At 40.5% G+C, this 16,960-nt stretch overlaps 1 protein-coding gene across 2 annotated transcripts in view; it reads left to right on the forward strand.

The window, feature by feature from the left end:
- Nucleotides 1–1,119: 1,119 nt before the first annotated feature.
- GYS2 (glycogen synthase 2) overlaps nucleotides 1,120–16,960 on the forward strand; it is a 43,115-nt gene continuing 27,274 nt past the window's right edge. Inside the window, exons 1-4 of one of the 2 annotated variants that reach the window (XM_006090664.3) lie at nucleotides 1,120–1,262; nucleotides 9,429–9,610; nucleotides 12,103–12,294; nucleotides 14,842–15,024. In XM_006090664.3, coding sequence (XP_006090726.1) covers nucleotides 1,142–1,262; nucleotides 9,429–9,610; nucleotides 12,103–12,294; nucleotides 14,842–15,024 — 678 coding nt within the window. In that variant the 5' untranslated portion in view covers nucleotides 1,120–1,141. The remainder of the gene's footprint in view (nucleotides 1,263–9,428; nucleotides 9,611–12,102; nucleotides 12,295–14,841; nucleotides 15,025–16,960) is intronic. The other variant, XM_023755539.1, reaches the window with a different exon arrangement.

Here is a 16,960-nt window from a genome sequence, read left to right on the forward strand (position 1 = left end):
CTATATGGAATGAAAATGTAAAAATACTGATTGTAAGCTAAATCTATAAAGTAAGATATTTCAAAAGTCAGCATGCTTGAGAACATTGTTACTCCATTTAGATGCAATATAGAATGTGTCTCTCTGTGTATGTAAATAAATTAGCACACACATACGTATATACATACAAACACATGAAAAAAGTGAATATATGGCATTTATTGACAAGGTGATCCTGGTTATATTTCAGAACCTAATATATTTTGCATTTTTCTCCTATTTGAACATAATTATATCCACTAAATTATTTATCAGTTTGAAGATATTTGAGGTAATGTACAAATGGGACTAAAATTTATTTCTACTATCTCATTAAAATGATGATCTGACAATCATTGATCAGGCAAAACTATATTCTTTGTGTTTTATACCCAAACACACACTTGCATTTATATTTTTTCACAGGGAAATTTTAAAGAAAAAGTAATTAAGAAAAGGGAAGCCAAAATCTATACTTACCTTCAAAGGTAAATTTGCAGATGTAGAATAAAATAATTAGGAATAATTTTTAATGCTCTAGAAATGAGAATCAAAAGAAAGAATAATACTTAGGAAATATAAAGTGATTGGAAGTATAGAAATATGTCCCAGTCAATTCTATGTGTAATCTAAAATGCTCTGCAAAATTTATAAGGGGAATTGCTAAATTCTTGGATCCCTTGGGAAGTGATGAAATAAGCGTTGGTGACCGTGTGAGTCTAGGAATTTGGTCAAAAGGACAAGGGCTAAAGGTCTGGACATGTACCATGATCAGCCTATGAGGATGGCACTATCGAGGTGGGGGAGGGGGGGGCGGTTTGCTTGCCTAAACCCCAGACTGAGGGTTTTACTTGTGATAGCTCTGGGTTTTTTGCGTAGATTCTGATTGGAGATATTGTCCTCAGTGGACCCACCTGGAAAGACTGCAAAGAGAACTGGACAATTCCTCCCTCACCTGTGAGTTCTCTGGGAAGCAGATGAGATTTTATTCTGCTGGTTGGCTCCTACGAAAAGCTATCCAAGCCTGCGACTACTGGCTTTGAACCTCCACTCTCTAAAGCATACGGCTCCCACGGTTAATTGAAAGAGTGAATCAAACAAGTTTCAGGGGACTGGAAGAAGAATGCTCCGAGGCCGATCCCTATCTGTGACATCCCTGAGTGGGCTTCCCCAGTGGGAAGTTGAAGAACTTCCCGTGGAAGATTTGCTTCTCTTTGAAGTTGCTTGGGAAGTGACCAATAAAGGTTTGTACTGGCCCCTGAAGGTGGCTAATTGACAGATTGCTGAAGAATGTAGACTTAGAAGAATGAATTAATCAGATGAATTGCCAATGAATAAGTAGGCACAAACTGAATATAAGCTTAGGTTGTAGTTAATTGTGTCTACTTCAACAGGCAATGAAAACTTAGACGTGTATACAAGATACCCCTCAAAAATGTATACATACTTTAATAGCTGATAGCTCAATGTTGAAAATGAAGTGTATTTTAATAAACACTGCCTTTATAGTGATTGAAAATGTGTGTATACATTTTTGGGACACCTTATATGTGCTGAAGGGAACGCTGAAAATGTTGGTCTTTGCTAGGGAATGTGCATTTCATTTAAAATCCATGTTATGGAAAAATAGAAATAAGAAGTTAATACTTGCTTTTTGGGGTTTTATGATTTTGTTTTCAACAAAAAACCCAACTTTGTACTTTATTTTAGGGAGGACTGCACCTGATCAGGATCAATTAGAAGCGTTAACTCCATATACTGATAGCATTTCTATTAAGTAGTTAATGTTTCCTGTAATTCAAGATTAGCTTGGAATTAAAGTTTTAATTTAGAAGCAGCTCAGAAGGCATAATATTGAGCTCCTATTATGAAGAACAAAAGTGATTTTCAATAACATATACATAGGAATTATAAAATAAGAAATGAAATCAAATTAACAAAGTTAAAATAATTTCCCAATAAGGTATAATCTCATTTGTGCCAGATTGAAGAAGGCAAAATGGAGTACTCAACCTAAATGATTTTAATAAGAAAGGAATCTGTAAAATTATAGAATCTTTAAAATTATGAATTGATACTCTCTAGTTTAAAAGTCTAGAATATTAGTAAGAAAAACTAAGTTTTGAAGGTTGAATTCTTCAGGATCATGAAGGACCAGGCCAAGTGATTGACGGGTAAAAGTCAGTGGCAATTTGTGGAATTAGAGGATCTGAAAGGATCTGAAATGATAACATGAATATGATATATTATTTCCTTTTCGCTAATCAGAACCAGCATAACCTCAAAGGTGGAGGAATTATATTCGGCATCTGTTCAGATTTTCACCTTATGCTACATGTTCAAAGTGCTCATGTGTATGCTTTCATAAAATCATACCATCAAAATTAAAAATCAAGTCTGCCGTGTAGAAACGCACAGAATGAACGTAAGAGAACAAAGCACGGTCTTTTTTTGTTTTTGCAGTTTAGTGAGTAGAAAGCAAAGAGAACAGAAACCATACTATGGAGAAGGGAAGTGTTTTTAAATATCTGTTTCCAAATACCTGTTTCTTTTTTTCCAGTCTCAAGGTTTTTAAATATACCCCGTGTTCCTGGGAACAGAGCCATCTCTGTTACACATAAATCTCGGACTGTGCCTTTAAATAAAGGTTTGCTCTACAGAGTAGGCAGGAACTCAAGAATGTAGCTTGTTGGTGGAAAAAATGGGAGGGAATTACTAGCAGCAGGAAACAGTTCAGGAGAAGTCTGCGTGAGTTCCAGCACCTAACCAGCGGTTCTCAACCTGTGGGTCGCGACCCCTTTGGCGGTCGAACAACCCTTTCACAGGGGTCGCCTAAGACCATCCTGCATATCAGATATTTACATTACGATTCATAACAGTAGCAACATGACAGTTATGAAGTAGAAACGAAAATAATTTTATGGTTGGGTCACAACATGAGGAACTGTATTTAAAGGGCCAGAGGTTGAGAACCACTGAGAGCCCTTTCTTCTTCCTCCTGGTCTCTCCACTTAACGAACCTTAATGGAACATTGTCTCCTGGTGCTGGGCACACACTGGTGAGAGCTGTTACCCATGGATCTTGTATCCTGATGACATGCATGCTGATGTCAGACCTAGAACAGTGCCTGGCACACAGAAAATGCTCAAAGGGATTTTTTTTTCTTTTAAATGAAGGAAATGAATACAGTGGGTGGGGCATTGACTTACAAGTTTAATTCGTTCCGAGACGGAGCTCATTAAGGAGCTCGTTAAGGAGCTCGTTAACTCAAATTACTCTATCAACTCAATGCAAAAAATCGGGGAGAGACAGCTGGTATCTCAAAAAACTCGTTAGTCGGGACACTCGTAAGTCAAGGACCCACTGTACATTTATTTTCAACCTCTACGCTTCCTTTATACTTATTTTCTTTTATTTCCATGCAAGAGAAAGGGAATTTTGTTGTCTTGCGAAGGGACCCACAATGTGATTTAACCAAGTTGATATCATCTCCAACATATCTATTACAGACTGATTTTTTAGAGATGTTTATATGAATGGACAATTATTGTGTTCACCTCTGATGATTCATTGACACCATCGTTTCTTTTTAAATTTTACTTTGAACTTTTATTCCCCTCCAGTTCATAGCCAGGATATGAGGCATCTTAGCGATCACAAGCCCAACTCCTCATAGATGAAACAGACAGCTACAGGCTTTAATGAGCAAGTAAATTGCAGGGTCGGGACCAGCAGTTAGGTCTCCTCTGAGTCCACTGCTCTTTTAACTACCACACAAAGATAAAATTAAAACGTCCATTGCCTAAGGAAATTTTCTACAGATGAAAGAACACTGGACTTGCAGTCAAAGATCATAGATTCCCGAGACTTTGTAAAACATCCCTTAAACCAGGGTTGGGGGACCTTGTTTCAGCCAAGGGCCTTTTGGATACATATACCATCATTCTCGAGCCATACAAAATTATAAACTTGAAAATTAGCCTGCTATCTTTGGTCAAACATTTAATTAACTCACCTCTAATGCCTTGGCAGAGCCAGACCAAATGATTTCACAGACCTCATACGGCCTGCAGGCCTGATTGATGTTCCCCACCCCTTTGAGTATACTATCTGAATAGCAGTTTCTTCATGAATTAAATGAGCGTAATATGCTTCAGCCATCTTACAGTGGTTTGTAGTGGCAAACAGGAAATGTATTTAGATCCAAGAACAAAAGATTTCTTAGGAAAAATAAATCCTTTACTACCAAAATTTTGTCAGCAAACAATGAAAATGTGTTAATTATAACAAATGAAAGAGTTATAGTTAAATTATTGGATGCTAATTCTTTGACCTTAAAATAACTTTTTCCATTTGTTCATGTTATTCTTGAAATGTATTGCTTTTATCAATTCATCCATTTATTATTATAAATCACTTATTATTCAATAAAGATTCATCAAGTGTCTATTACATGTCAGGTACTAGGAGATGAGGAGCATAGAGTTTAACAATATAAAATTGGTTCCCAGTCTTCCAAAGTTTGCAAACTTGCAGGATGGTAGACATTGAACATGCAACTATAGTCAAGTGTGATGAGTGTAAGAATAAGTACAAGATGCTCTAAGACTACATAATGTATGCGGGGCGGGGGGCAGGGGCAGGGTTCTAACTAGTTTAGGGTTTGTGGAAAACCTCTTACCACAATCATTTCTTGTGCACAGACTTGCCCAAATCATTGTAGACTATGAATCAATGGTCATGTTGAGGATGTTTAGGATCATTAAAAAGAGTTTAATGAACATTGTAAAAAAGAATGAATGCTAATGTAATATATTAGAGGCCCAGTGCACGAGATTCCCTCAGGCGGGGGAATTCCTCAGCCCGCCTGAGCCTTCTCGCAGTCCAGGAGCCCTCAGGGGATGTCCAACTGACAGCTTAGCACTGCTGCAGAGGTGGGAGAGGCGGGAGAGGCTCTCACCACTGCCTCTGCGCTCATCAGCCTTGAGCCAGCTCAGGGCCTCTGGATGAGCGGTGCTCCCCTTGTGGGAGCACACTGTCCACCAAGGGCAGCTCCTGCATTGAGTGTCTGCTCCCTGGTGGTCAGTGCACGTCATAGTGACTGGTCATTCTGCTGTTCAGTCAATTTGCATATTAGCCTTTTATTATATAGGATGTGAACATTTTTGTAACTTAGTTACTAAATGAATGCTTCTCTTTTAAAATCAACTAAAAACTATTTGTTTTAGCCCTAAGCCAGAATATTGCTGGACATAATTCTGCCTGCTCCCTCCTTTAAGCTAGGCACCATCACTAGCTCTGGGTCACATGGTATGCTATGAATGGTACTTGGAAAAACTCAGAAAACTATAATCAAAAGGGGTTGGTAGAAACTGACCATGATTGCAAGTCCATGTTCTGAGGCAGGCATTCTAAAGGTGGGGATCTTGATAGGAGTGGACTTCAAAGCGTTTGTAAACCTCAGGATATTGTATCTGAAAATATGTGCTCCTACCTGTGAGTGCTGTTTTGGAGAAGAGGGCAGAACGTTTTCATCAGATTTCTAAAGGCCTCAACGATTAACGTGAGAGCCACTGCTCTAACTTCCTCTAAGCCCTGGGCTCCTTTTTCTGTTAACTCAGAAGTGCCTAGAGCCGAAATTAAAAAGTGATTTCCTTTAAGTATTGTTTTCCAAGTGGCTCTGAAACTCCCAACACCTGAAGGAGTTTATTTTTTATGACACTGCTCTTTTCTTCCTCTGTCCCTCTTGCCACCATCTTTAAGGATCCATCAATATGTTGCTCAGCACAGTAGCTTACAGTCTTGCTGTCCATAGCCCGTGGGCCCTGGAGTCAGACTGAACTGAAATCCCAGTCTCATCATTACTTGTTTGATGGTGGATCCCTCTCAGAGCCTCTTTGTGCCTCAGTTTCCCCATCTACAAATAAAGATACAGTGGGGCCTTGACTTACGAGTTTAATTCGTTCTGAGACAGCTTGTTAAGGAGCTCGTTAACTCAAATTACTCTATCAACTCAATGGAAAAAATCGGCCGAGAGACAGCTGGTATCTCAAAAAACTCGTTAGTCGGGACACTCGTAAGTCAAGGCCCCACTGTAATAATAGTATCTACCTATAATGATATTGTGAAAATGAAAACAACAACAATTGTAAACCACTTAGAATAACTCCTAGCATTAAATAAACACTTTGTAGGTGTTTTCACTAGAGGCCCAGTGCATGAATTCGTGCACCGGTGGGGTCCAGCTGAACTGCCCTGATCACAGCCGATCGGGCTGGGCCAGCTGGGGGGAGGGGATGTGGGAGGTTGGCCGGCCAGCCCTGTCCCAGATGGGGGCAGGGGGGAGGCTTTTGGGAGCAGGACTGGCCGAGAGGGAGGGGCTGCAGGTGGCTGGCCAGCTAGCCCCGCCCTCTGGTCGAATTCCCGGTCAAGGGTACAATTTGCATGTTAGCCTTTTATTAAATAGGATAAAAATTTATTAATAAAATGAGTGTGTTGAATCATTCATGATCATATTTGCTTTGATTTTGAGTGATTTTAAACACAAAAGCAGAAAGTGGACAAAAAGTTATGGAACAGGGTTTCTACAGTTATTGGCAACACAGTAATTTGGGGCTGAGGTTCCTTTCTTTGGTGTGAACATGCAGTGACCATGTCAACGGCATCTTAAACGACACCACGTGAAACACACAATCTATGGAAAAACCATGCTTGGTACACACAAAGCTTTCAGAGGAGACCTAGTCTCCTCAGTTCCTTTTCATCCTGCTTGCCATGTCTGAGCGCCTCCTGTATAGAACATGGGCTGCCACTATGTATGATTGGGGAGGGGTGTGCACCTGGTCTTGCTCTAAGTGTCTCACCTCTCCCTGCCTGAGACTGAAGCTGCTTTGATTTTGGACTACAGATTCAGCAGAGTGCTGGGCACACAAACATTTGTTGACCATTATCACCAGTAACATTTACTTTCTATCCTACCAGCCCTGCTGCCTCACAGAATGATATTCTAACTGTATAATGATTCCTCCTGCAACTGTCTTAAGACAGAAGGGTCCGATTATTAGCTATGCATATTGAAGTCATATGACTTTCAGATTCTGTAACTTTTAAACATTTATCAAGTAGTGAAGATACTCCTAATTTATATTCCTATATAAAATGTCTTATATTGGCTGCTGTCCATATTCCATACTGCTTTGGAATCCTGGTTTTAGCAACATCAGCAGTTTCTAGACGGAAACTTGGGGTTGTAGCTACCTCAATGACACATATGCCATGGGAGCTCGTCTTTTCTTTCTTATGAAAGGCTTGATACTTTGCCCTCACACTAAAGATAGCTCTCGTGTTGTTTTTTTGGGGGAAAAAAAGAAGATCAATAAAATACAAAGTACATGTTTGAAAGTGAAGTGTAAGTTCAAATTCAGTGATCTATGCTGTGACAAAACAATGAATCAATAAAAAATATGTGTTGGTGAACCTCTGGTTTATACCTCAAGTTTGAAAATGGGAATGACCCTATGTCTATGCCATCACACTCACCTATAATTAGCATGCCAACGGAGGAGTTTGTGGAAAACAGAGTAAAAATCAAGGGAAACTAGTTGGCATATGAATATGGGAAGAGCAGAGAGAGGCTAAAGTTGGTGCTTGAGCATACGAAATGCATTAAGAGGTCCTCTCCACAGAAAGACTGTACAGAGAGATGTCTGGGAGAAAAGATTTATTTACAATCAGACCTCAATCAGGATGGGATGGACTTTTATTTTTAAATTTTATGTTTTTATTCCTGATAGACTGAAAGAACAGAGCCATAGTATTTATGAACACTGTAAGGCTATTTGGAGACTATCTATATCAAGACCGAAGGCCTCAAATCAGAAAAGGAAGTAGCAAATTAATTAACTGTGTTTATCTTTCCATTTCAATTCCCAACTTATTTCTCAAATAAAGAATTTCTCTTCCCCCCGGTGTCCTTTAGCAAATAAAAATGTGCTTGCATTTACACAAGTGTATTTAAATTTTGAACACATAATCTAACAAGGATGTTCTAAGATCTCTGGGCAAGATGCACAGTTGCAAATAAGAGTATTCAAGAATAGAAATGTGAATAAGGCATTTAATAAACATATGCCATCAGAACCCGAGAACGTATTCTCCCTGATAAGATGAAGATGAAGGAAAGACATCAACCGAAGATGAAAAGTTATTTGAAGAAATCTTATATATATATATGTAAATATGTTGCTAAAATGTGACTCCCACTTTTAAAAAAAATTATTTTTAGTTGCCTCTGCAAATTCCTGTTGGATAGATGAGCTAATTGAGCCTTAGGTTAAGTGAGTTAACTAGTTCAATTTAAGTTGGTTATAATTTTCAAAATTGTAATGCTCCATACATATTCTTTTTTTAAAATATATTTTATTGATTTCTTACAGAGAGGAAGGGAGAGGGATAGAGAGTTAGAAACATCGATGAGAGAGAAACATCGATCAGCTGCTTCCTGCACACCCCAAACTGAGGATGTGCCCGCAACCAAGGTACATGCCCTTGGCCGGAATCGAACCTGGGACCCTTCAGTCCGCAGGCCAATGCTCTATCCACTGAGCCAAACCGGTTAGGGCCATACATATTCTTTTACACATATCTTTTGGCACTCTTTTTGTTTTCCTCCAGAACCATTTTCTATATGTGGACATGCTGGATCCAAAGGCATATGCATTTTCCAATAGTACGCATGTTTTTTGGCTTTGTGTTTTAATAGTGGTGGCCACGATGCCAGAGGAGGGGGGAGGGGAAAGGACATACCATATGAAAATTTGTATTTGTGTCAGTGGGTTTGACATGAGAGTTGGGCCAAACATTCCCCCTCAAAATCTATCAGATCGATCTTCTTGGCAAAAGTGACCTCACTTGGTTCCTTAGAATGGAAGTGGCTCCTTAATTTGGAAAACTTGCTCATCATTTCAGTAGTGGCTGTTACTTGGATATACCTTAGCCCCTTCTTGGACCACCGTCAGAGAAGGGGTGAAAGGTGACTACTGCTGCTGAGGGCTTATGGCATGACAATGGCTATTTGTCCCATTTTGACACCCCAATGTGGATAGAGCATTAAGCCAAGTGCTTCATTCCAATAGTCTCTTCAGATTTCTTTGAAATGTTTGTACTGCTCTACTGTTGCCAATCTGCTATTCTCTGACATGTACCCAGAAGGGGCTTTAAAATATGCATGAAGGGAACTAATAATGACTATTTGTTAGTGTCTTTAAATACTTTATTTTAGAAAGTTAAATGAATCCTTGTGCTTGATGGATCCTAAATACGTAACAAAACATGGGAACTCGCTTCCATGCCTTTATCACTTAAATGAATTATTAAGCTGAATGATAATGGAACCTTTTCTTTTCAACAGTTGGTGGCATCTATACTGTGATTCAAACAAAGGCCAGAACAACAGCAGATGAATGGGGAGACAATTACTTTCTGATTGGTCCATATTTTGAGCAAAATATGAAGACTCAGGTGGAAAAGTGTGAACCTGCAAATGATGCTGTTAGAAGAGCAGTGGACATAATGAATAAACATGGCTGCCAAGTAAGGGATACTGACCAACACTTCACTTGACAAGTCTTAGTAAATTGTAATGGGCAAGCAGACACAATTCACATTAACTCCCAAGAGAAGACCATTCCTCTACGTAGGAAAAAGGAGCAGGTTTGTGAGAAAGACGATGAACTTGATTATAAATAGGTACATTTTTGAGGCAATATAAATATCTAGTAACATAATGGGTTTAGAGCTCAGCAGAATTTATAGGGTAAAGATATTTCTGGGGAAGTCATTTGTGTCTAAATTGTATATAATTCATGTTCATAGTATTGTTCTGTGGACGTTTATAGACTAAAAGCACATTTTGAGCCAAACCTTGGGGACGGCAACATGTTAGAACAACTACAGTAAAAGAAGTCAGAGATTGCAAAAGTAGAAGCACAGCTAGCAATATAGAACCAAGAATGTTCAAATCCTAATCCTCAGAACCTAAGAAAATGGTAGCTTATGTAGCAAAAAGGACTTTGCACATGTGATTATGTTAAGGATCTTGAGATGGAGAAATTATCTGGCTAGGCCCAATGTAATCACAAGGGTCCTTATAAGAGGGAGGCAGTTGAATCAGACTTGGAGAGATGTGACCATGGAAACAGAGGTTGGCACTGGGAGCTTTGGAGATGGAGGAAGGGGCCACTAGCCAAGGAATGAAGGTGGCCTCTAGAGGCTGAAAAAGGCCAGGAAATAGATTCTCTTCCAGAGACTACAAATGGAATGAAACTCTGCCAACATGTTGATTTTAACCCATAAGATTGATTTCACGCTCCAACCCCCTAACCTATAGAATAATTATTTTGTGTCCTTTTAGCCACTAGGTTTCTGAGAATTAGTTGCTGTAAATACAGGAATAGTGAGGTCAAGACAAGGGAGAAGAGAGTTTCAAGTATGAAGGAGGAACCAAATCAACAAAGGATTGAACCAGGGTCATTTTGGTTTAACAATATTAAGGTCATTCATGGTAACCTTGTTAGATACGCTTCAGAGGAAGGTGAGGTTAAATCAGATTGCTGTGGGTTGAGGAATGTATGAATGGTGAGAAAAGAGTATAAAAGCTGTGGCTATGAGATTTTTCTCTGAAGAGGTGAGATAAATTAAGTAGTTTCAGAGTTGTGTGATTTTGAGAATTAGTGTTTTATTAAATGTCAGTGAGGTCTGAGCATATTTATATGCCAAAAAAGAAATCTCTAGCAGACAGGGAGAAGTTGAAAATTCAGAAGAAATGAATGATTGAAGAAAGGAAGGCCACTGAGAATGGGAGCGGGAACAAGACCCAAAGCACTAGTGAGAGGATCACTTTTCTCCCCTTTCGCTCACACGGGTAATAAAGGGTGAATGAAGGATTCAGTATGGCCTCACTCAATGTATTTGATGATCTTAATGAAGTAGGAGTTAAAGGTCATCTTACAGAAGTTAGGAGGCAAGTGTTAAAATAAGAAATTTGAAGGAAGAAGTTCTGAAAACTGTTCAAGGAAGAGATCAAGAATATCTGACATCTCTGATGTACAGTCATGGCTTTTCAATGTCACAAATGTACGTGACTGTGACTCTCTCCAGCAGCAATCAGCAGCCTGGGCGAAAGTGCAGGAAGATGAATGGATGAAGATGGTGTTTAATTTCAGCATTTGTGCAATGGGGCAAACCGGCAAAAGTCTTGGAGGTGGTTGTGCGATTAACTGAATTGATGGGCAGTCACTTTGAAGAACGTAATAGGATTAGACTTTGGGCTGCTACATTAATGAGATAATGTATCTTAGGCAATATTTTTAATTAAGATTTCTGGCAGCAACCATACTGAGAAACACTTCCAGCAACATTCATTTTTATAGGAGGAATTGGAGAAATCATATACATTTGTCAACAGGAAAAAATAACACTTTTTCTAGCAGAAAATATGTTAACTCCTGTTGCATAAAGGAAAATAAGTGACACAGTAGAAATAATATCAAACTGTGAGTTGCTAAAGATACAGAGCAGTTCAACTTTTGATTTTATCATAAAAACATCTCTGTATATAAAAGCCTAATATGCAAAATGTCCCCGTGGGAGTTCAACCGACCGGGAGTTCGATCGCTCACTATAACGTGTGCTGACCACCAGAGGGTGGCACAGAATGAAGGGAGGCTCCGGCTGGCAGCCAGCAGCCGGCAGCCACTAGGGACCCTACCTGTGCACGATTTTGTGCACTGGGCCTCTAGTAGACTATAATATTAAATCCTTAAACCATGAGCTCAAGGTCAAAGGAGTGATGATACTTTTTTTTTAATGACTAAATTTAATGAAAAGCATTTCCCAAGCAGGGAAATATTTTAGATGAATGAATGCAAGCCCATTCTAACTCCATATCAGAGCTTTGTGGTATCACCGTGGTTTTCTGTACAGCATCTGTAATCTGCAATTGAGTTCTAAATAAAGCTTACATCTGCTGAGCACAAATACATGTCCTAGCATTCCTACATGGCTCTGTGTTCTTTATCTGGCAGGTACATTTTGGAAGATGGCTGATAGAGGGGAGTCCTTACGTGGTGCTCTTTGACATAGGGTTTTCAGCTTGGAATTTGGACAGGTGGAAGGGTGACCTCTGGGAAGCATGCAGTGTCGGCATTCCTTATCATGACCGAGAAGCCAACGACATGTTGATATTTGGATCTTTAACAGCCTGGTTCTTAAAAGAGGTACAGTTTACTGGATGGTGATACAACAGAGGAGCAGCACAATTGTGTTCTGTGCCCAGCAGTGTCCAGCAATGACCCCATGACCTTTATATTAAGTAAATTTTGAGATGCTGCCTTTATTGATTGTCCTAGTACATTTCTGAGAAAATGTTCTGCCTTCCTCAAATTAACTATCAGCCTTTGGACTGGGGTAATAATAATGCTTATTAATATATAGAATGATGTGTATAAAATCCAATTATATTTGCTGCTACATAGATGATACTCAACATATGCGCAAGAAAAAATAGTATACATCATGCACTATGTATATGAATTATAGATTCAATGGAATAGAAAATAGCTTGAAATATTTGGTTTTGATTATGCATGAGTTCTTGTGTAATTGCAGTGACTTTTAGATATTTTTATCATTCGCTAAGTGCTGAAGTGATCCCAGCAAGTGCTAAGGAGTCCATAGCAGTGAAATATCCCATAGATGAAAAAAAAGAATATTAGAAACTAGTCCTTTTTATTTATTTTAATATATATTTTTATTGATTTCAGAGAGGAGGGGAGAGGGAGAGAGAAACATCAATGATGAGAAAGAATCATTGATTGCCTGCCTCATGCATGCCCCACACTGGGGGGTCAAACCGGCAACCTGGGCATGTCCCCTGACCAGGAATTGAACCATGCCCTCAGGTTCCTAGGTTGACACTCAACCGTGGTGGCCTGGCCAAACTAGTCCTTTTTTTAATATATATATATATTACTTTATTGATTTCAGAGAGGAAGGGAGAAGGAGAGAGAGAGATTGAAACATCAATGATGAGAGAGAATCATTGATTGGCTGCCTCCTGCACCCCCCTCCCCCCCCCCTACTGGGGAACGAGCCTGCAACCCAGGCATGTGCCCTTGGCCGGAATCAAACCTGGGACCCTTCAGTCCGCAGGCTGACGCTCTATCCACTGAGCCAAGTCGGCTAGGGCCAAACTAGTCCTTTTTAAGTGAGCCAAGCCTGCACTCTCCTAAGTCCTCCAAGCTTGGCAGTAGATTTCTTCACCTTCTTTGCATTACCTCAAGACGATGATGCTTAACCTGAAAATTAGATGGTGAAGAAAGAGCATCCCTAGCAAAGTGGGGTGTGGTCTAAAGCCAAATCACAGATCTGTATGTTGGGAGTGGGTTCCATCTGGCCAGTCTTTCTTACTGATTGAATCATAGTCCAATAGCCATAAAGGGCTGCCTCAAAGTAAAGGAGAGGGTGGAGAAGCAGTCCTATTGCTTTGTGTTGGTGACAGAATAGGAGAAGGAGGGTGAGGGTCCTGGCAGATCTGGGCTAATGACCAGCATGAAATCTTGTTTTAGTACCTGTTAGTGTCTTTGTCTGCAAACTGCCTCCCTGAGCCACTGCCCTCAGGGCGGAAATCAGTCTCAAGTGTGCGTGTGTGCACATGTGTGTGTATCTGCTGTCATCCTTCTGTTAAAGGGAATACAAGGGAGAGAAGCAAGAAAGTAAGAGCTCGACTTCCTCTAAAGTAAAGCAGTTCTGGAAACTGAGATTGTGTTTTGTTCAAAGGGTAAACAAAGACACTGAAAAAACCCCAAGGCTTTTCTGGGCAAGTCCTGTTTCTGCTGTCACTGCTTCTGCTGCACCATTGACCTGTGCTGTTCATACCCGTGAAAACCTTTGTGAAGAGCAGATACTTTATTTTTGTTAATTCTCTCTGGAGGATAATTTTTCCACTGACTTTTTAAAGAGAGTGGAAGGGAAGGAAGGGAAAGAAGCTGAGGGGGGAAGAGAGAGAGAGAGAGAGAGAGAGAGAGAGAGAGAGAAAGAGAGAGAAGAGATAGACATGCTGATTGGTTGCCTTCCAGAGGTGATGACCAGGGCTGGAAGGTCGAGGGCCAATGCTCTAACCACTAAACAACACTGGCCAGGGCAAGAGCAGATACTTGCAAATACAAAGGTTTTAGCTTAAGTCAGTGGTTCTCAACGAGTATTTCCCAGACCAGCTGGTGTGGCTCAGTGGTTGAGCATGGACCTATGAACCAAGAGGACATGGTTCCATTCCCTGTCAGGGCACATGCCTGGGTTGCTGACTAGATCTCCAGTAGGAGGCATGCAGGAGGCAGTTGATCAATGATTCTCTCCCATCATTGATGTTTCTATCTCTCTCTCGTCCTCTCTGAAATCAATAAAAAATAAAATAAGAGTATTTCCTGGACCATCAGTAGCAGCATCACTTGTGAACTTGTAAGAAATGAAAAGTATTGCCCTCCAGCCCAGAATCATTGAATTAGATTACCTGGGAATGAGACCCCAGATGTCTGTGCTTAACAAGCCTTCCAGGTGACCTGAGGTAGGTAGGCTAAGTGTGAGGACCGCTGGGCTTTATGCCACTGAATCCTATAAAACACTCTTGCTAAATCTGCCTGCTTCATATATAGATCCCTTCAAATTGAGCTAAAACTTACAGGCACGATAACTTTCCTGATGTTGTGGGCCATGAACAAGATCAACTTTCACCGACAGCTTTTCTAAATGCTTCCTTCCTGATGTAGGTGACAGACCATGCAGACGGTAAACACGTCATTACCCAATTCCATGAATGGCAGGCCGGAACCGGACTGATCCTTTCTCGAGCCCGGAAACTTCCTATCGCTACAATTTTTACCACTCACGCCACACTGCTTGGGAGGTATCTCTGCGCCGCAAACATCGATTTCTACAACCATCTTGATGAGGTAAATAGTCGGTAAAGCGTCCTACTACCTTCCCCCTCACCACCTTTTTTCTCATCCTGGAAGCTGAAGGATGAGAAGTATTGATCTTGACATTTCATCTGCCAGCCAGATGGCAGCAATGCCCTTTCAACTAATCAATATGCATGACAAAGCCGCCCCTTTGACAGAGAGGCGGTGTGTGTCTACTTTGGAGCAATAGATCCAAGATTCAAAGGCGTGGGGGTGGGGAGGTAAGACTGTGGACACAGGTTGGGCTCCTGGCTACCTTGGAGCTTGGGAAATGCTGCGAGGATCCTGTATCACACACAGCTCTGAGTGGCAGGTAGAGAGCCAGGATTCTAGACATACAGCTTGCACCATGAGCCTTACCTCCTCTATCTCCCAAGTGAAAAATGGTCAGATTGCTCCTGTAACTCTGCAATGCATAGGTGGGGTTTTATCAGGGTCAAATAAGACGGAAGGTATTAAAAACAGGGATGTGGGTCCTTGGTGACCAGTTATGTCTGCTCATTTGAGAAGACTGCTCGATTCCATGACCCAAGGTCATTGTTTTGACTTCTTCCTTCTATTTCCCACCAGTTAAATTAGATTAAAGTATGTCTTTTACATCATCTGCCAATAATATCAACAAGGCATGTGCATACCACTAAGTCAGGGGGTTTGTAGATTTGGTTTCTCTATTGCCAATCAAATCAATTTACTATCTTAGAGGTTCTGTTTTACTGTCAGGAAAATGAGTACGTCGGAAAGTTGATTTCTAAAGACTTTCCAGTTTTAAAAAAGTGCTAGGATTCTATGAAATAGTGTGTGTGTCTCTGTGTGTAGTCCTATATAATAAAAGTGTAACATGCAAATTGACTGAACGGCTGAACAACTGGTCGCTATGAGGCACACTGACCACCAGGGGGCAGACGCTCAACATAGGAGCTGCTCCCTGGTGGTCAGTGTGCTCCCACAGGGGGAGCACTGCTCAGCCAGAAGCCAGGCTCATGTCTGGCAAGCGCAGAGGCAGTGGCGGGAGCCTCTCCCACCTCCACTGCAGGCAGGCGGTAAGGAGGGAGGGGTCCTGGACTGCAAGAGCTCCGGACTGCAGAGGGATGTCTGAGGGATGTCTGACTGCTGGCAGGCAGACATCCCCCAAAGGGTCCCGGACTGCGAGAGAGCGCAGGCCGGTCTGGGGGACCCCTCAACCCCAGTGCACAAATCTCATTCACTGGGCCTCTGGTACATGAATAATACTTAGATAGTGGTTGTGACAAGTAATACTACTATCTCAAAGACACTTTGAATAGAATGCAGAAAAGTTTTTTTTCTGAAAAACTTCAACATTTGCAAAGCAATGAATGATCCTAAAGAGAGTTGACCTATAAAAAGGTCAACCTACTCCAAAGGTCTCTAACTGTAAACATAAGATGTACATTTAAAATAAAATCACCACAGGATTCAGAAAGTCAGGAGAACTGGGAAATTTTTTAATGGCATATGACATTGATAGATTAATAAGGGCAAACCAGTGATCTGTGGTAAGCTCACCAACCATGTTTCCTGGAGAAGGGCAGACTTTGATTTTTGTGAAAGAGAAAATGTTAGAGAGGCATATCAAATATTTTATTGTAGAATTCTTAAGAGCATTATATAATTAAGGAAAACAACTAAGAATATACTTCAGCTATTGTTTTTTTTTAAGGAACAAATGCATGGTAGTATATATAGTTATATATAACAACTTTATCCTCTTGATAAAGGTCAGTATTTATATCATACTATCTTCAAATAGGATTATATATTCCCCAACTTAAAGGCCCTCATTGGTTGAAGTAAGACCCCAGTCCATTGTTCTAGTAAAATACCCTGCCAGCAGAGTCACTGGTAAACAACAAGTAGTCAAGAACTAGATTTTGAGTTAAATTCATAACCATTTCTTACAGAAAAAGCA

Source organism: Myotis lucifugus, unplaced genomic scaffold, assembly GCF_000147115.1.
Source record: "Myotis lucifugus unplaced genomic scaffold, Myoluc2.0 scaffold_78, whole genome shotgun sequence".
Lineage (NCBI taxonomy): Eukaryota > Metazoa > Chordata > Mammalia > Chiroptera > Vespertilionidae > Myotis > Myotis lucifugus.